We start from the raw sequence: 20323 nt of genomic DNA on the forward strand, positions 1-20323 counted from the left end.
AAAATGTTTTGTTGTCAGTGCTGATCCCTGCCACTCACTCATAGCAAAGTGTCTGGAGTGGCAAAAAGGCAACTTCTTTACATAACTCAGAGATAAGTGGATACGACTGAACCCAGGCTCGGACTGGCAATCTGTACAGCCGGGCAAATGCCCGGTGGGCCGGTGCACATGTGGGCCGGTGGACTCCGAGATTCTTTTTTTTTATTATTTATTTATTTTATGGCAAAATGTTTAAGTTATTTATTTGCGGCCCGTCATGTATAAATTGCTGTAGCCTAACATCATTGCTATGTAGTCCGCTGACAATTACGGCGGGGTTGGTGCTTCTTTCATTCATAGGCTATCACTCATTGCAAACTTTGTCCGTTATCTAGTGGATTTCATTGAAAGTGAAAGCAGACGGGTTGATCTGCGTTCTGAAGAATGTTTGATGCAAGTGTTCGATGTGTGTGATGCACTAGGCTATTTGTTTCTTAGCAGAAGCCATGAAACGGTAAAGGTCAATTTATTTATTTAAAAATACATCATTTAGGAAGTTGTTGTTTTTTTGTTGGCTTTGCTCGCGTTCGCGTCCAGTTTGACTTGTCAGGATTTTCCGATAATGACTGCAATCTCGTGATGCTGATAGCCTACATTGACTTTTATTTTCTGTGCGTGTAAACTATAGTGTAGGCTACTGTGCTTGAAACTGTGGCAGACTAGCCTAGGCCTACTGGTTTTCATAATTTTAACCACAAAGCCTGTCTACAGGTATACTAAATTGTTTAGCACCTTGTCATTTCGCGTTTGTCCAGCCGTTCACCTCCGTGCGCCCCATGTCATTCAAAACATATTTCGGGATAGTAGTAGTAGGCTACTATGCGAAAACGTATGATGATAGTAGGCTACTAAGAGATTAACACTTTGGCATGCTTGGCAAACATCAGTCTTGTACATAATATTGAGATAAAGTTTTTAGTGGAAAAGTAAAGGCACAGTCTGCATTTTAATCATATAGCTCTCCATCAGTGTGTGCGCAATTGTAAAACTATGATGCCTAGCCTACACAATCCTGGCATAGTAGCCTACAGTATAACAGGCCTACGATTTATTGTAGGAGGAGAGGTGTAGGACATGTTACTTTGGAAGGAGAGGGAGTGGTGCAATTTGATTTTCTATGGAACTTAAATAAATATCAACAACCTTCAAGCAACCTCTTCAATCAGCATCAATATCAATAGGCCTATATGGTTCACTATAGGCTATTGTACAAGACTAGAGGACTGTAAGGGGGCAGGCTATATATTATCATCAAGTAGGCCTATACTAAATAATGTAGTCCAAATTAGAACTTTATGTTGGTTTAAGTTCAAACAAAACATGTCATGAACTGAGAAAATCCATGGTTCTACATCATTGTTGGCAAAATGATCATGATAGCCTATATATTTCCGCCATATCTGGTTTAGAGTAGGCCTAGCTACTTTGCTCCATTATGTAGGCCTTATAGACTATATTGTAATATGCTATAATGTTTGAAACATGTAGGCCTATCTCAATTTATCAATAATTCTCATAAAAGTCATTAGGGTTATTTTTTTAAAATTTTCTCCCGGGGGGGCATGCCCCCGGACCCCCCTACTAATTTACATTTTGTGAAGTGCACAGTGGCCAACACTATAATACCTGAACTATACACTACAGTATACACTATAGCAGCGGTTCACAAACTGGGGGGGGAGTCCAGTGGTGGGCCGGTCCAGGAGAAAAATGCCAGGGCCCAATTTTGTTCCCAGTCCGACCCTGACTGAACCCGTTGGACTGGGCATAGATGTTTGGGTCCCATGGCCACTGGATTACCTCATGTCTTGTGGTCTGATCTGCTATAAAAGTGGAGACAGAGGCAGGAGGTAGCTCATATTTTGTGAAGAGGAGACAGACACACTCACCCAGGTTAACATGGTAAGTGGATTTCGGAAGGTTCTCCCTCTCCCTCTCTCTCTCTCTCTCTCTCTCTCTCTCTCTCTCTCTCTGTTTAAAGCAACACTTAAGAGTTTTTCGTACTTTAAAATAATGTTTCCAAAATCATGTCAGCGGTTCATCAACTTGTAACAGGGTGAACGGCACTTCTGCTTTCACTTCGCGGCCCTCTATCGGCTATAACCGCACTATGTAACTTTATGAGGTGGGGTAGGTAGTGTATCTGTAGTTCGAAGAAATTAGACAAATTTGACTTGCTTCGATGTCGCAATACATCATACTTTCATAAAATCATGCAAAATATTCTACCCTGTCTGTTATTTGCTGGATAAACAAATAGCGTGTGTGCGACAGAGGAAAAGTGCTTTAGTGTTGCTTTATTGAGTAAGTGATTTAACACCAGGGTCACAATTCATTAATATGCATTTGTGTACATGCATTTGTAATGTGTGTGCATGCGAGTTTTCATCTCTGTCTCCCTGTCTCTCTCTCTGTGTGTGTGTGTGTGTGTGTGTGTGTGTGTGTGTGAGTGTGTGTGTGTGTGTGTGTGTGTGTGTGTGTGTGTGTGCGTGCACGTGCCTGTGTGTTTACCTACTTTTTCTTAGATTTTGTTTATCCTACTCGCTCTCGTTCCGACATGTCTATGTTTTCCGGCGCTGCTTCCTCTGGACTGCTCGGAGATCCACGCCCATGACCCCACCCAGCCCAGTGGGGTGTACACCATCTTCCCTGGGGGGCCCGTCTCCCCCCTGCAGGTCTACTGTGACATGGACACCGATGGGGGAGGATGGACGGTGAGGGCTACTTTGTAAGACTGGACCAATGATTGTCAAAATTAGCGCAAAGTCTATGCTCGTTACGATGCAAGCAAGGTTGCCCAATGATGACTGACCAGACTCTACCCTCTTCTGTTCTGTATTTTTTATTATTTTGCTGTTATTTGTTTAGTGTTGTACTTTGAGCACAAAATAACCAGAGTAAAATTCCTTGTTTGCTTGCGAAAACCTGGCCAATAATTCTCGATACTAGCACTAGATGTTATTTTAATGCCATGTCGCCGCGTTAAGGATTCAAACCTCTCGGTACCTGAGGCTGCCATACCTGGTACTGCCGTACGGCAGTACCTCGGCAAGAGGAAACTAAACAACTACCCCAAAAACCTAAATTATACTATTACTAAACAAACAATAATCCAACAACAAAACAAAAGAATAAAAGAAAAGGATAAAGAAGGAGAGAATAAAGATAGAAAGAAAGAGAAAAGATTCAGAGACGCTGGCACAGCGGCCGCACCCAGCACTCTCACACGCTCAACCACGCCCACTCACTCGCATGCGCACAGAGAGAGAGAGAGAGAGAGAGAGAGAGAGAGAGAGAGAGAGAGAGGGAGGGAGATAGAGAGTGGATGTGTTGTGTGTGTACTATTGGGCGAAGAAGACAAGGCAAACCTTGCAGCCCGAAATGTATCAATATGCCACAACCTGAGGGACAGTGAGTGACCTATCAAGACACACATGTGCACGCACACAGACAAAGGCACACACACACACACACACACACACACCAAATCACACCACACACACATATATTTTATTCCTTTTATGAATTGTATTGTACTACTTTCTGTTCTGATCGCTTTGGCAATATGAGTTATTGAGTGCCCCATGGCCCTGTCCATACTCAGATCTGGTGAGACAGGTGTTACTTGTTTTATTTATCACTTCTCCCGTCCATACATTTTAGTCTACTGTATATTATTTTTTCCACACTGATAATGCTTTTTGTTTATTTAGTCTTTTTAATCCCTAATGATATTATTATATTCATATTTACCTTTACTGTAAATTTATTGAATCTCATTATTATCATTTTTTAATCCTGTATGTATGTATGTATTTATTTATTTATTTATACATTTATGAATAGATTCAACTCAACTAGTATGTGTGCCACACAAATGCTTGTGACCTGACTGGAGTTTAACCTGCGGCCCAGTGCTGCTGGTGGTCAGTGTGTGAGCGGCCTTGCTACAGTCTGGGCTCAGAGCCACCGCTCCACCTGTGCACACCCCCATTAGTCCCAGTGGACAAGGGGAGGACGGGAGTTCACTTCAGGACACCACCACACTTGCAGGAGGGAGACCGCATTAATCTGCATGGTGTAATTGTGTGCAATGGCCTTGTTATATTATTACATTTTGTATGTTCTAGAATATTCTGTCCAGATAATGTCATAGTAGAACAGCGTTACAATGGAAAGAGACACCCTTGAGAGTTGAGAGTACTGTCCCAACACAGCGTAATACAAAACGTAATACAATGTAAATGATAGAAACCGACCCATTCACTACCATATCAATATGCTAGTAATTGCTCACATTAATTGCTCTAAAATGTTATATATTGTCAGTGCTGATAACTCCCACTCACTCATACCAAAGAGTCTGGAGTGGTAAAAAGGCAACTTGGTTATACAACTCAGAGATAAGTGGATATGACTCTGAACCGGTTGGACTGGACACAGATGTCTGGGTCTCACGGCCACTGGTCTCGGGGTCTGATCTGTTATAAAAGTGGAGACAGAGGCAAGAGGTAGCTCATATTTTACGAAGGAGACAGACACACTCACCCAGCGCTAACATGGTAAGTGAATTTTAAAGTCTCTCCCTCTCTCTCTTGGAAACCAGTGTTCATTGAGTGAGTGATTTTTCACCAGTGTCACACAGTATATTTAAATGCATTTGTGTACATGAATTTGTAATTTGTGTGTGCATGTGAGTTTGTTCATCTCTGTCTCTCTCTATCTGTCCGTCTGTGTGTGTGTGTGTGTGTGTGTGTGTGTGTGTGCGTGCGTGCACATGCCTGTGTGTTTACCTACTTTTTCTCAGATCTTGTTTATCCTACTCGCTCTCGTTCCGACATGTCTATGTTTCTCGGCGCTGCTTCCTCTGGACTGCTCGGAGATCCACGCCCATGACCCCACCCAGCCCAGTGGGGTGTACACCATCTTCCCTGGGGGGCCCGTCTCCCCCCTGCAGGTCTACTGTGACATGGACACCGATGGGGGGGGATGGACGGTGAGTGCTACTTTGTAAGGCTGGTCCAATGATTTTCAAAATTAGCGCAAAGTCTATGCCCGTTACGATGCAAGCAAGGTTGCCCAATCATGACTGACCACCAGGCTCTAGCCTCTTCTGTTCTGTATTTATTATTATTTTGCTGTTATTTGTTGAGTGTTGTACTTTGAGCACAAAATAACCAGAGTAAATAAACCTTGTTTGCTTGCGAAAACCTGGCTAATAATTCTATAATTCTGATTCTATTTCTGATTATGAGTTTAGTTTAAGAGACTACTAAAATAGGGGCTAGTTGGAGAATACCAAATTGTCAATTCTATGTGCTTCTCTCTATGCCTTCATTTTAAACAGTTTGCGCCATAGTATTCCTTTGTTAATTCCAAGAGTAACATTCTCTGGTCAATGAATTAGGTGTTCCAGAGAAGACTGGATGGTTCCGTGAACTTCTACAGGCCCTGGGATCACTACAAGAAAGGCTTTGGGAACCAGGACGGGGAATACTGGCTGGGTATGTCCTACACAAGCCACCATACCCCTTTGCCTTTCTCTCTCTTTCTCTCTCTCTCTCTATTTATATATATATATATATATATATATATATATGTGTGTGTGTGTGTGTGTGTGTGTGTGTGTGTGTGTGTGTCTTTGTCCATGGTAATTACTTAATATTACCATGTTGTTACCTGGTAAATACCTAGTAATTAGGGGACTGTAAAAGGAAGTGCTACATTCATATATATATATATAAATAACGCACACAACTTTGTTAAACCAGCTTCACCCACCTCACATAGTCATGAACAGGGAAACAGGGAAAAAATAAAAGTTTGTCGGACCAGGCTGTAAGTATATCTATTGCTGCTGTAAGTGTACATTTTAACACAGAGTTCTATGACTGCAGAACCACATAGCCAGTTTTATCACAGCAGATTTACCATCCAACGCATGTGCAATCGGACAACATGTGAACCTTTAAATAAAACTGTAGGCCTACTTAGGATTTTTGCTAAGGCATCTTCGAGATGCATCCTCTGATTACTGAAGAAACATGTATAGACCTACTATGACTGACACTGATAATGTAGATGACACTGAATAATGTATACTTGCTGGTACAGTAGCCTACTTATCAGCTGAAGTCAAACAATAAGAAGGAAAAATGTTGTTTTAGTTTTAGTAAATTGAATTTAGTGGTCTACAAATGAAATCAAACAACTGCTGAGTTGTTTTTAACCAAATTGAATAAGCCATTAAAATGTGTCTGCTGAATTTAGTTATAAAATCAATAAGGTGACTTGTGATTGAATTTGTGACAGAATGTGGTCTATTAGCTCTGTGCACTAGATAGAAACAAACTTCCGTTGTTTGCCTTAAGATATGTTTCGTGTTTGCTGTCATCACTGTCTAAAAGTACCTGAAGATGAGCGCAACAACCAGATAATATGCCACAGTTTTTCGTTGATATGTTGAAAATGTATCCAAATTTACTCCAAGCACCATCAGAAGTGTCAGAATCGAATGTTGTGTCATTATTCAAATTTTAAAAAGTTATCTTCTTTTAGTTATCTAAAAGTTACCTGGTCTGTGTTCTGACCTGTCTGCAGGGCTGGACAACATTGTGCTGCTGACCATGAGGAAGAGGAATGAGCTGAGGGTGGACATGGAGGACTGGGACGGGGGAAAGGTGTACGCTCAGTACACGTCCATCTCTGTGGACCCTGAGACCTTCGGCTACACACTGCGACTGGGCAGCTTCATCGATGGAGGAGCAGGTGAGAGAGTGTGTGTGTGTGTGGGGGGGGGGGGGGGGGTATGGGGGCATGTGTATATCTGCATGTCAGTATGTGTGTAAATTAGTGTGTGTGTGTGTGTGTGTGTGTGGGTATGGGTGTGTAATGGAACTGTTATCATCAACAAAAGTGGGTGTGGCCAAGGAAGCAAAGGCAGTGGCTGAGATAGACAGGAATTTGCCGAAATGTTGAAATTTTGAGATAAAATGTCATAATTGTGAGATAGAAAGTATGCTAGCCTGATAAGTAAACACCAGTCAAAAGGTACCTTTAGCCGATATGGCTTAGGTGGCAGCATTCATTGAACAGCAACTGGAAATGTCAGTGTCATGTACCAATGGATGCACCAAAAGTGTTGGTTAAATGGAATTGTGACTTTTACTGATGGAAATGGGCTTCCATTATAAAATAATAGTATAACTAGAAAATGTAATTCCATTGAAGGAATTACCATTGCATGTAAAGGAAAAAAAGGTTGGTGTGTAAAACATTGTATTACAGATGGTACGGGTTGAGAATGCTCCTTTCTTTGCCGCACATCGGGAGTCCCGAAGGTTTGGGACTTTGTAATCAATTAATTGTAATTAAAACTGCAACCGCAAGGGGGCAACATAAGACCGCCCTAATAACATGAAGGTTCGGCTCATGCCGGAAAACACATTTCCGTGAATAGGCTATTGTTGTCAAGGCGAAGACGAAAGAGATGGACAAGATGGACATTTAGGCTACATTTATATGCTAGGAATACTTAGAAATGTTTATAGGCTATTTTAAAACGGAGGCATGTTCATTTTAACCGGCGACGCTGAGTACATGTACCCAGCACTTGTTATCACAGATTTTGTCCCCACCCCTTTTGACAACTGAAAATAAAATGTATTTAAAGGTCCCAGAGAATGGAAATATTTTTTTTCTTGGTTTTCATGAACTATGAGAGGTTGTGCATAAACAAAGAGCTATCATGAACATGAGGCATGGTTGTGCCCTCCTTCATATGGAAATCTTGAACTTGAAATAGACACTAAAAAATGGGTGATTCAGCAAAACTGCTTGCTTGTGATGTCAGACCTCGCAAAGCCATTGAAGTTCAATTGGGGTTGCCAAAGAGGGCGCCATTTAGTCAAACAGACCATTTCAATACCCAGCCTAAATATATGGTTTTAATTAGTCTTGTAAAATTGCAATTGAGTTTATTTTTTTAAATCAAAGTTGAATATATACTATTTTAACATCAGAGAACACAGTGCAATACTCAATTCATCCATTCTCTGGGACCTTTAACAGAAATCTCTTTAATACATGCCTATGCTTGTCACTTTACTTATAACCGTAGGCTACATGCATGGAGAAGATCGCACATTTTGTAACATTGTAACAATGGATGGTCAGATATGCGATAGGGCAGTGAGGGTGATTCATTGTAACCATCGACTAGTAGGCCTAGCTCTGCAAAATAAGTTTCTAGCAACTTATAGATCTCGGTGCATGTTCATGTTGATTCAGAGATAGGCATAGACTACAGGCTACTGTGCGTCAAGCTATATGACAGCATTTTATCATGTGGTGAATTAATGACTAATGTCAGTTTAACATGTCAGAACTTTTGATCGCCGTTTCAAATGCATGCCGCGAATAAATAAACTCGACTGACTGAATCCCTTATATTTGTTGGCAAGTGTTAAAATGTAGGCGAGCGCTGAAGTAACAAGACTCGAGCTGTGGTGCAACTGGTTGAGGCGTCTATACCGCACGCCGGCGATCGGGGTTCAAAACTCACTCCACAAACCTCTCCGGAACCCATCAAGACAAAAGGCATTGTTTTATCAAAAAATTAAAGATTTTCTCAGTGTTGCGAATTTTTTTATGTTTGCGATGTCTGCTGAAAAGAAAAGTTATAATTCAGAATAGTTTCTTTGTAATAGTTAAGACATTTCTATGTAATTGTTGTATATTTACTCTGTAGTTACCCTCTTTTTACCTATATTAGTTACCACATAATTACTTAATATTACCATGTTGTTACCTGGTAAATACCTAGTAATTAGGGGACTGTAAAAGGAAGTGCTACATTCATATATATATATATAAATAACGCACACAACTTTGTTAAACCAGCTCCATACATAACAATAGCTGCCGCACGCTCTCCCCGGCCTCCATTTAAACTAAGGGCAAACCCATTCATTCGTGCCCAAAACGAATGAATGGGTTGGGAGCGTCGCCTGGCTGTGTCAGCAGACTGCAATAGCCTACAGTCGGTCTCGAGGGGTAAATAGCGCACGTTACTTGAATTTTAATCTGAAGAAGACCACACGGTCGAAACGTCATTCCTTTGTGCTAAAGAAAAGAAAATAAAATCAAAAAAGAAGGATTTCAAGCGTGCAAACCTTTTTCCATTTTTTATGATTTACTCTTGTTCTGCACCTTGACCGGGGATGTGCACAAACTTTTTTACTACACTTGAATTTTAAACCAGCTCTTCTCTTACCAGTAGCCTATATCCTATAGCCATACTTTAATAATCAGATGTTATGCTCATTTTTGTAGGCTACACCTCACCGGCAAGCACACACGCAAATGCTGGTTTTGCACATCTACATAGGCTAATTGGCCAGGCTATATATGATAGGCTTAGGACTCAGGGATTAAAGCAAAAAAAAATCCTGAGCCTGAACTTTTTTAGACTCGTGCATGCGACTATATACGACACTATGTTGGTCGATCGATTGGAAACCGGTTTACTTTTTGGAGTGTTTGCACACGACACAGGCCTTGTTTGTGATGTTGGATACCAAGAAAGGCCAATAGGTGCCAATAGTACCTGTAGTCCAACACAGTACAATTGTATCAATTTTTTATATCAAGTTTTGCTGCTAATCTTTGTCTTTCACAGGTTACAAATTGACCTACAATCATAAGGTGTCATGTTGTAAGGATATGTGAAATTGGAAGGCAGGCATTTGAAGAATAAGATTTTTGCAACCATTTAAGTTAAGGTATTAAGAAAAAGACAATGATTCTCTTTCTAAAGAGTAATAACAGTCTTTCCCACAGATTAGACTTTTTATCGCTTTGCTTTCATATAATGTGAATTTATTTATTTAATGATTTTTTAACAAGATGTAAAGCACACACACACACACACACACACACACACACACACACACACACACACACACGTAATTATTTTCTGTATAGGCTACTGACATTTCTGATATTCATAACAGCAAACTTTATGCAGCTTATAGCCTGCTATTCATTTTACAACTCCACCTCTTAAATTCAGCTGTTTGATTGAAGCCTCAAAATATTGTAAACAAAGTAGCATAGTTGGCTAGTTTATCATACTCTAGCTGGTTGGACTGCAGTGTCCCCACATGTGTTTAAGTTTCAAGGTAAGCTCATACTTTTTATCCTTGGGACAGGCCCTTTAAATATTGGAGTTGAAAAACATTGGTATTGATATGGTCAGTCAACTTGAATGCAGAGTTTTAATCAGATGTGTGCAGCATAGCCTACTATGCTAACCATTAATAATTCAGCTAGTCGTCTTCTGTGCGTCATTGCGTTCACGATTGTGAATGTTTTGTTTGGATTAGCAGCTAAATGTGCATGTCGAGGGGGGGGTGTCCATTGAGTGGGCACGAGAGCGGGCCAAGGAAAATTCGTTTACTTCTATACTGTTTGGTAAAGTTGGACGCATAGTCTACAAAATTTGCGGAAGAACTTATGCTTCCACCCGCAGCGTCAGGTGCATCAGTGCGACCACACATCCAGGGATGATCTCGTTATGGAGACAGACGCGGTGTGCACGAAGGGGAGTCTGTGTCTGTGTCCGAGTGTGTGTGTGTATTAAAAGGGCGCGTGACGCGTGAGTGACAGAGAGGGAGAGCAGGGAAAGGAAATTCAGCTTAACGAATGCTGCGTGTTTTTCAATAGCGTTAACAAATAAATAATATTTTAAAAAATGAACGCAGTCAATGGCAGAGAGGGAGAGCAGGGAAAGGAAATTCAGCTTAACGAATGCTGCGTGTTTTTCAATAGCGTTAACAAATAAATAATATTTTAAAAAATGAACGCAGTCAATGGCCGCACGCCGGAATTCCGGCACGGTGCCGGAAAACTTTAATCCCTGTAGGACTGTATTTTGCCTTCGTGCAACTTTAGTTGTGCTCAATCTAAATTATTGTCAGTAAGGATAGGTCATATTACCAAATGGCGAACCTCGAAAATTATTTAGGATATAGAGCCGTGTCCATTACGCACTACAGTTATTTTTAAGGCTATTGTTTTATTTGAGTGTTTTTGTCTACCATGGCAAACATAGTTGAAATGTTCGCTCTAAACTTATGTATTTCCAATCGGCGTTCACAATCAGCTACAGCTGTGCCGATGATCACCATGAAAACTTGCAATGTCTATACAGAACTGCTTTCACTTCCCCGAGTCGCGAACGCAACATGCGCCACAATATATTTAGCAAACACATGTATTTCCAGCTCTCAAAACCAATGAGGTCCAGATCTCAGTGGCCTCATAGCTGCCTACAGCCATGCATAGTACGCCTAATGATAGCCTAATAATTATGACATTAATAGCCTATTAATGACCTCATGTCGGAATGGCACGTTGTTTGAAAAAAAACTGAAATACCGAGTGGGGATATGTCGGAATGAACAGCAGATACCAGCTGGGTTGTAAAACATTCGAAAACTCTGCAACTGCAATCTGACATGCCGACAATGGTTTATTGAAACGTCGTTTGATTAATTTCGCCAGTCATCACCTTCATTTTAATGATTAAATGAGATTATGGAGTCGACTATTGACGGATATGCGGTCTTCATCATTAAATGCAGTTGAAATGCGGGTTGAAACTTTCTGCCACCTGGTGGTTGTTTGGGTACATTGCCTTAGCCTCGAAAAAATCGGCTTGACAGCCTGCGGGATCTCTTCGGGAGTCCCGCAGGAAAAGGTGCATTCTCAACCCGTACCCACTGTAGGCAGAGCTGCCAACTTTTCAAAAAACCTTGGAGTGAGATTCTGTCGGGGATGACCAAAAGATTTTACCGCACTCGTCACAATACCAAAATTATTGTTTCGATCCCGATACTAAGTCAAGAATTGTGATTCCAATACTTTTTCGATGCTTTTTTAAAAACAATTTTGGTGTAACTGGCATGTCTATCAGGTTGGACTTCACTGCGCTGAGTTAAGATCGGTGTCGTGTGTCGAGATGGCTAAAAGCCCTTGTGCCCTGTTGGCTGCAGCCGGCCCCGACAACGTTAGCCTGGAACAAACGATATGTTTGATTGTCGTTTACTAAATACAGTGCTTACGTTAAGGTTAGGTTTGATTGTCTTTAGCTGTTGATAACATTACCTAGAGCTAACCCGGTTACTGTAACGATATAAGCAAATCAAGTAAGGAGCCAATGGCAGGAGACAACACGATAACGTCCGGGTTTACCGCAGCTGTGGCATGAGAGTGTTTTCCCAGCTGTTATAGCTTAATGAACACTGACGTAACAATTGATTTGTGCCGCCAAAGCGTCTGAACGTTGAATGTTCAGAGTTTTAACTGTTTTATCGTAAATATCTCAAAAAGTATAAAGTTCACAAATGTGAAAAATACATTAATCAAATCTCCGTTACAAGACCTTTGTATGAGTGTTGGAATGACGCCAAACGGTTCAGTGGTTTAAATGCCATTAATTGTTGATTTTGGTCGGAAGAAGAATAATTATCCCGATAATAAGAAGAACAGGGATAACAGTACATTGCATTTACATGCAATGTAATAAATAATAATTTATATAATACTATATATATACAATATTAAATTAATAATCTAATGTTAAACATCATACATGCAAATATAATTGCATGTCAACATGGTTTCTGGATAACAAAGTGGTGTCAGTGATGAGATGCACCACTGGCCTCATGAGGGATTTCTAACCTCCACAGGTGATAGCCTGGGCCCCCACAATGGAATGAAGTTCAGCACCTTCGACAAAGACCAAGATGGACGTGCTGATAATTGTGCTAAAGCCTATCTTGGGGGCTTCTGGTATCATAGTGGTTGTTTTAATACCAATCTCAATGGTGTTTACAGATGGGGGGCAGATGATACAATCTATGGTATTGGGGTGGCCTGGAGCTCCCATAAAGGTTTTGATTACTCCATGAAATCCATCAACATGAAGATCAGACCGGTGTCCTAAGACATTAAAGTTGTTTATGATGGCTTACAGGTTTTTTTTTTTTTTAACTGCTTACACATAAATCCTTTATGTAGAACACAATTTCTAAAACCTTTGACTCAAAACTTCACAACTCTACATCAATTCAGCAAAACCATACACTAATTCTCAGCCTTGACACAGTTTTCAATTTAGCTTTTAACTTTTTGGAATTCAATTCACACAATTATCTACCTAATCTTTCAGGAAGTATTTACACAGAGTTCACAACAGCAACTGATTTATTCAGAAAAATAAATATATTTGGTTCCAATATTGATTGGGTTGAGTTCTTTTTGCATATTAAGCCTGCTGTATTTTCACTCTTATATGGCAATATATATATTTTTTTAAATCAATAAAAACCAAAGAGCTTTAGACTTTTAGAGTAAGGGCAATTCCATATCAGTTGGAACAGGTCCGACACCATGGTCCAAGAAACTTATCTCAATATGTCTTTAGCAATGACTTGGCTACCGTTTCGTGGCTTCCGCAGCAACTAGCGGAGTGAACCCGTTGCCATTGGCAGCGGTCATTATACCTTCGGAGCGGTGATTATGCAAAAATAACTGACCGTAGAACGTTGGGGAGGCCCATTCAAAGTGAATGGGAGCTCCCTCAACATTCTAGAGAGCCGTATAATAATATAATTTCCGATAATGACCGGCGTTCTATACATTATCCCTTACGTAACATTTGAATTCTTATAACAGTCTTCTTTGTAGACCTACTTCCGCCACAACATGCAACATGCATTTCTCAACATGCAGGACAAATTGCCATTAGGCTACTAGTTATTAAACATAGGTCAATATACACGCACAATGTATAATTTTGAAGTCCTACCTTCATTTTCTGCGACAAACACCGTACTTTTGGAATGACAAAGCTGATCAATGGCAATCTAGAATCATTCAACAGAGAATGTTTCAGTCGAAATGATTTGACTCCTCTGCTGTCATTCTCTCACAAACATATACAAAGTGCGCACATACAGAAGCTGAAAAAAAAGGTTATGTATGGTCCTGCAAAATACTATAATTATAAATACTTAACCATATTCTACTGCTCTGCATCATCCTGCATGTACAGTAGGCTACACTTAGTCTTACTCTTCTAACGTTAGTGTTTCTGCACTACAATGGCACTGTTACAACAGTGCACACATACAGTAGCTGTACATGCTATACGTATCTGCCCATGGTTCAAGCGCACATACAGAAACCGATACATAAAAAAGGTCATGTGCAGTACGGCCCTGCCACACTGGAAGTGTTAAAAGTGTTGGAAGTGTTAAAACAAACTTACCTATTGACGTACTCTCAAAACTTGTCTGTGGTGAGTGTTGCAGTACAAGGAAACCGCTGGTATTTATCTGGGAAAACCTGGCGTGGAGAAAGACATCCCAACTATTTGTCATGTCAGCTACCTCTATCTGATCATGGAAATGTGCCAGTTTCCTTATAAGTAGGGTTGTCACCTGGTCATGACATTGTATATGTACAGTGTAATGTGTGTGTGTGGTAGAACTTCAGACATCACCTCAACGCCATGAAATGAGTATGGCAAGGCACCTTTAACACACTGCATTTATCTATATTATACATACTATTATAATGTTACTGCTACTACATTGGAAGGTAAGGTCAGACTGGACCCAAGGAAGAAACAATTACATTTTGGGAGGGATCCGTAACACCGCCGGGCGCCGTTTAAGTTTTTAAAGTTGCACCCACAGTATGCAATGAAAACCTGCTAAATAAATGTATGCTTTCACCGAGCAGCATCAGGTGCACACGTACGATCTACAACTTTTTTCAGTCGCACTCTTAAATATTTTGGTGGCATGCATGCATTTGTTATTTGTTGTTGTTCATACAGTATCTAGATAACGGTAGGCTATAGGCTATCGCTCAGTTACTTCACGGTTCTTCCTCACATTCTACAATTGAAATGTCTCCTAAGGCCACATTCACATACGTCGCTACTCGCCCATCTCTGAGCGAGAACTGTCAATGGAATGTGAATGTGTTCTAACGGAATGTGGCCAGGACAGGCGATGCGAGGACTAGCGATGCGATGTGGGCAGGTACAGAGATAACATACTTTTAACTTTCAGCGATGCGAGTGAAGTGAGCACCAAATCAGAATGTAGAATAGAGATGATTGACAGACTGCAGTGGGAAGTAAACTAGCGGGGAGCAATGGGTGAGTAGCGATGTATGTGAATGCGGCTTTACCGTAGCATCAACAAGCTGTCTAATTTCCACAGGAGGTTTTAGTCTGCCCTCTGCTTTCACTCTGAATTTGCCCTGATGAATATGACTGAAAATAATCCTCTAAGATGCAGTCAACGATGTTCATCCTCCCATCAGGGTGCATCTTGCACAGCAGCAAGCGACTTGCAGCTGCTAATGGTGAGAACGAACTACCCTCCTAGCAAGCTACCCTCCTAGCTTGTAGGCTCTTGCTAAACAAATTATATTAGGAAACAAAAACCTAACCCTAAATAACAAAATCATCATCTACACAGACAAATAAAGATATGTCTTATGAAATGACAACAAATGATGTGTTGTAATGCTGATTATGAAGCTCTTGTGAGTCGTCAAAGTCAGTTAAAGATAGCTGCCTTATGAAGGCGTTGACATGCCAGAGTGTTGTGTCAATCATGTTCAAGTGACGGAAGTGCAAAATTCTACCCTATCGGTCACTGCTTCAAGGGTGGGACTTACAGTATCTGCCATTTTCACTGTTTCAAAACAGTGAAAATGTGATAATTGTAAGATTTTTTTTATTTTATTTTTTACTCTTTTCTTTTTGGTAAAGCACTGCTTCACCTGTAGTCTTATAGAAGCCGCATATGTATCCTGCTCAAAAGGTAACTGTTTTATACACTGCACATATTTATTTGTATTTAAATTACCTAAACCACCTTCTGTAAACCAGCTGTATACTACTGTCACTGTACCATATTGCTTGTCCTGTCTACGCACCACTTGCCTATGCTTTGTATTTTACACTGCACTTTGCTTTTTGCACTTCTGGTTAGATACAAACTAGATACAGATTCATTGCCTTTATACTGTGTAGCCTTGGTGCTCTAATGTAATCTAATCTAATATAATCTATCAGCTGTGATCTATCACGTGACGTTTCGGAATGTTCTTCGCTCAGTTAGTCATTTCTGTGAGAACCTGTTTAGGGCATTGAATCGTGTCAAAAACAGAAACTCAATGGTGATCTCTCATTGGTCTTTTATACACCCCTTCCTCCATCCTCGTCCTCACTGATCTAGATAATGAATGATGGGGCGGCAACAATGGAATAGTCTATCCAGTGCTAGTTATAGATCAGTGGGAACGCCCATTGAGCATCGAGGATCCACAAGAGATGTTGAGATGCACCCAGATAGAGAGAGTATGTGTGTGTGTGTGTGAGAGAGAGATAGTGACAGGCACAGAGTGAGGCAGCAACTGGCCACCCTAAATGAACACGCTCGCTCACAAAAAGTATAATCCAAAAAACCGAGAGTCCACATCAAAAAAGTGATTTTTTGGCCCACCATGCTTATAAAAGAGACCTAAAGTGCAAGTGCAGCGCAAACGTTTCGGGTGACCCCATCCTCAGTGCAAAAGAGCGCACTCATTACAATAAATTAATCAATCAAACAATCAATTCATTACTCAAACTAGAAATGTGCATCTCCGAGGAGCTGCAAGAGTGGGCTTGCTCACCAGGGGGCAGTGTTGTCAACGGGAATACCGGAAAAACGACAACCGGCAGCCATCCGACATTAACAAGCACACTACACCGGATTGGGCCTGATTTTTTAGTGTTGGAGCCGTGTCGATAGCTCAAACACTCTCAAACTCGCGGGCCGCAACGATATTTTGCGGCCCCCTGCCTGAAATCGACGCTTATGCATCTGGGCGTTTTATATGTTTTAACACTCGTGAGCAACCATAGCTCAGGCTCGTGACAACAACGCGAATTAGCCATTTTCATGTGATGTCAGACGAAGCGTTGCTGGGTATCCTCCGGCATGTCCAGCCACCAAATACTACAGAAGAAGAAGAAGAAGAAGTATTCATGGGTTTCATCAGGTCCCTTTCCACAGGTGTATACAATCAAGCACCTTGATTATCAATGCAGACTGCATGGTGCTTGATTGTATACACCTGTGGAAAGGGACCTGATGAAACCCATGAATACTTCTTCTTCTTCTTCTGTAGTATTTGGCGGCTGGACATGCCGGAGGATACCCAGCAACGCTTCGTCTGACATCACCGTGAAAAGGGCTAATTAGCAATTTACTGTAACACGTTCCAGCCCACAACTTGATGTCAAAATAATAATGTCGGCCGTTCAGGGTATTTTTTAATTGCGATAAACAGCGACACAGGTTAAAACAGACGGTACATCCAATACGGTGACAAATCTCATATGTAGCCTGCTCTCCACCTGCTACACATCCAGTGTTTCGATTCAAGCACAAATTTGCTGCACAAAGTTCTCACGAAACTAGCCCCGTCATTACAAACAGTACGCAGAAGATGTGCAGTTTGTAGGCTAATGATGCGGAAGCAATGCAAGCCAAAGTTTTGTGCAAATTGAAGTACAAATAAACCAAATCATGAAAAAAGTTCACGTGTGATGAGATCTTGGGTCTGTTATTCACATATTCTGATTCTGAAGTAGAATGCCTTTTGGAGATAATCGATCGTCTGTTGACAGATCACAGTGAGTCTATGAATGGAGGTGCGTCTTTTGCGTGAACGACAGTGCTTACTAAGCAGCACAACATTTCCCAACATAAGTGCCGGTGGTAATCAAGACTATAGTGTCCATAATGGACGTGGTACAGACAGCTGAAAAATTACTCACGATAGACACTGATTTTACCAGGCTACTTGTTGTATACAAAGGCTTTGTGGTAGCTAGTTACTGCATGTTGTTGGCTTACATTTTACTGTTTTCCTGTTAATTCCTTATGTGGGTGAAATGACTAAAAAGGAAGGTAAAACTGCTCAAATATGTTCAACATCCAGTATTTACTGAAAGGTGCATAATTCGAGGTGTCATCCAGACATCAGACTGATTAGAGATGGGTAGCCTACATTTACACCTTCATATTTGTAGCCTACTTTATCTCTGACCACTTTCAAGTCATTTTTTCTTTCTTTTCCAACCTTGGCGCCTAAATCGTGGAGGTTTAAATAAGTTATGAAAGGAAGATGTTTATTTGACATTTATATATATCTGGGGGGGCCCAATCAGATGAAGTTTTTCTAACCTTGGCGCCTAAATTGTGGAGGTTTAACTAAGTTATGAAAGGAAAATGGCAACAGTGGCCCTCAGCTCCTTTGAGTTTGAGACCCCTGCTCTAGGAGAAGAGGCGTCTTAAAAAAGTGGGTGAACGGGAATAATAAATAAGAAGTAAACTTAAGAAGAACAGCAGGCTCACTAATAATCAGTTATTTTATTAATATAAAATGTTCTTCGGGAAGAACACAGCAATGTAGTGCCCCCCACCCCCTGGAGTGGCAAATCTGACCACCCAAAATTAACATCCAGGCAATGTCATGACTCACCCATTACAATCAATTAATCAGTTTTATTTTATTAAAATATCAGTCAAATAAACAATTATTTAATTAAAATAAAATGTTTTGAGGGAGGAACACAGCAATGTAGTAACCCCCACCCCACAGCCACTGAAGTAGCAAACCTGGTCACCCTAAATTAACACCCAGACAATTTCATGACCACACCCATTACAATTATGAAGCTATGTTGATAAACAGATCATCACATTTAAAAAAAGAGCTGAAAAAATAATGACTAATGTAAAGATAAAAAATACAATATTTTATTTGAGCAGGAATACCCCTGTGTATGACCAGACAGGATGTGCTTTTCCACTTCAAAAAATTAAGGTGCGCTCTGATTTCATAAAAATGTGAATGAAGTTGGGCGCTTTTCCACTTGTAAAAAGTAAGGTACATAGCCTAGAAATCTAGATGCCCCTAGTGGCAACAAATCCAATTTCCTGCCGGAGTAGTCTAGCAACTCTCCGTTCACTTGGGAGCTGGAAAAATTAAACTTCTATCGGGCAATCACATCGTGTATAGGGTCAGTAGGCGGGCTTAACATAATGGCGATTGACCTGCGACCAGAAGTCGCGACCGTTAAGCATGCTGCAAGAAGTTGATTCTTTTAGCGCAATCCTATTGCGTGGAGGGGGAATTTGAAAGACAACCATTTATCTCACCCCTCCGACTGAGCCCTGCTATATGGTGAGTTTCCAGACCCTACATCTTGATATGGGTCTGGATCGTCAGGCTATAAGGTGCGCTCTGTTCATAAAAATGTGAATGATGTTGGGTGCTTTACCACTTGTAAAAAGTAAGGTGCGCTCTGATTTCATAAAGATGTTGAATGACGTTGGCCGCTTTACCACTTCAACTTTTTCAAATTCGAGGCACTCAGGGCGCCTTTGGAAAAATACGAGGCAAGTGCACAAAACATGAGGCACTGCAAAACGCTACTGCCAATACAAAACAATAGCTAAAAACAGCACTCACTGCAGCATTCTGTCTGTTCGCCACCTTATTCTGTAGGGTTTGAGTTGTCTTTAAAGGAGAATTCCGGTGTGAAATTGACCTTAACTGTACCGAAACATGTTGAGGAGTACTTACGTGTGTTGAGTTCCCGTCCTTCCTGTTCGTTTGTGCTTGTCAGTCGGCTTAAACATAAACTTCCTGTGCATTTCCAAATTTCTCAGTATCTCGTTTTAAATGTCAGGACCCTCAGAAGTCTACCAATGCAGTGTGGAGTTACTTGGAACCGTTTTAATGGTTTAAAAATAGCGATTTAGCTGCATAGGGTACGTTATGCCCAATCTAATAGATTTAAGCCTACTGCAAGCTCGGCTGAAAACGGCGGAGTTTGGAATGGTCGGGGGTGAGCGAAGGTGGCTCTTCAACACACGTAAGTACTCCGCAACATGTTTCGGTACAGTTAAGGTCAATTTCACACTGGAATTCTCCTTTAATACAGCTAAATGACATTCCTTGCATTGTATTCAATACAGTGGCACATGTAGTAACGTGGTATTATAATTCATGCTTAATCAAATCCTCCCAAAAGATAGGAGTCAGAAAGATAGAGAGAGAAAGAGAGAGCTAGAGTAATCCACACACTCCTTAAGTATCACATGACTTCTAAACACAGAGGCTCTTTAACAGATTT

The 20323-nt window shown here is 40.9% G+C and overlaps 2 protein-coding genes across 2 annotated transcripts in view; both read left to right on the forward strand.

Annotated features, from left to right (window-relative positions):
• The window catches only part of LOC134086228 (NACHT, LRR and PYD domains-containing protein 12-like), a gene marked incomplete in the record, with an annotated part of 983201 nt that overhangs the window by 399464 nt on the left and 563414 nt on the right, over positions 1–20323 (forward strand).
• Positions 1750–13051, forward strand: LOC134087675 (microfibril-associated glycoprotein 4-like). The gene is made up of 5 exons (XM_062541753.1): positions 1750–1794; positions 2565–2753; positions 5447–5543; positions 6640–6807; positions 12795–13051. Exons 1-5 carry the CDS (start codon positions 1750–1752, stop codon positions 13049–13051), a joined length of 756 nt encoding a protein of 251 aa, XP_062397737.1.

Source organism: Sardina pilchardus, chromosome 1 (genome assembly GCF_963854185.1).
Source record: "Sardina pilchardus chromosome 1, fSarPil1.1, whole genome shotgun sequence".
In the NCBI taxonomy this organism is placed as follows: domain Eukaryota; kingdom Metazoa; phylum Chordata; class Actinopteri; order Clupeiformes; family Clupeidae; genus Sardina; species Sardina pilchardus.

Bases quoted from the DNA above. Each gene is read 5' to 3' on its own strand.
- LOC134087675 (XM_062541753.1), top strand. From the start codon at position 1,750: ATGCCAGGGCCCAATTTTGTTCCCAGTCCGACCCTGACTGAACCC. The intron at 5,544-6,639 runs GTATGTCCTACA...ACCTGTCTGCAG, and splicing joins GGACGGGGAATACTGGCTGG to GGCTGGACAACATTGTGCTG. The intron at 6,808-12,794 runs GTGAGAGAGTGT...TAACCTCCACAG, and splicing joins CTTCATCGATGGAGGAGCAG to GTGATAGCCTGGGCCCCCAC.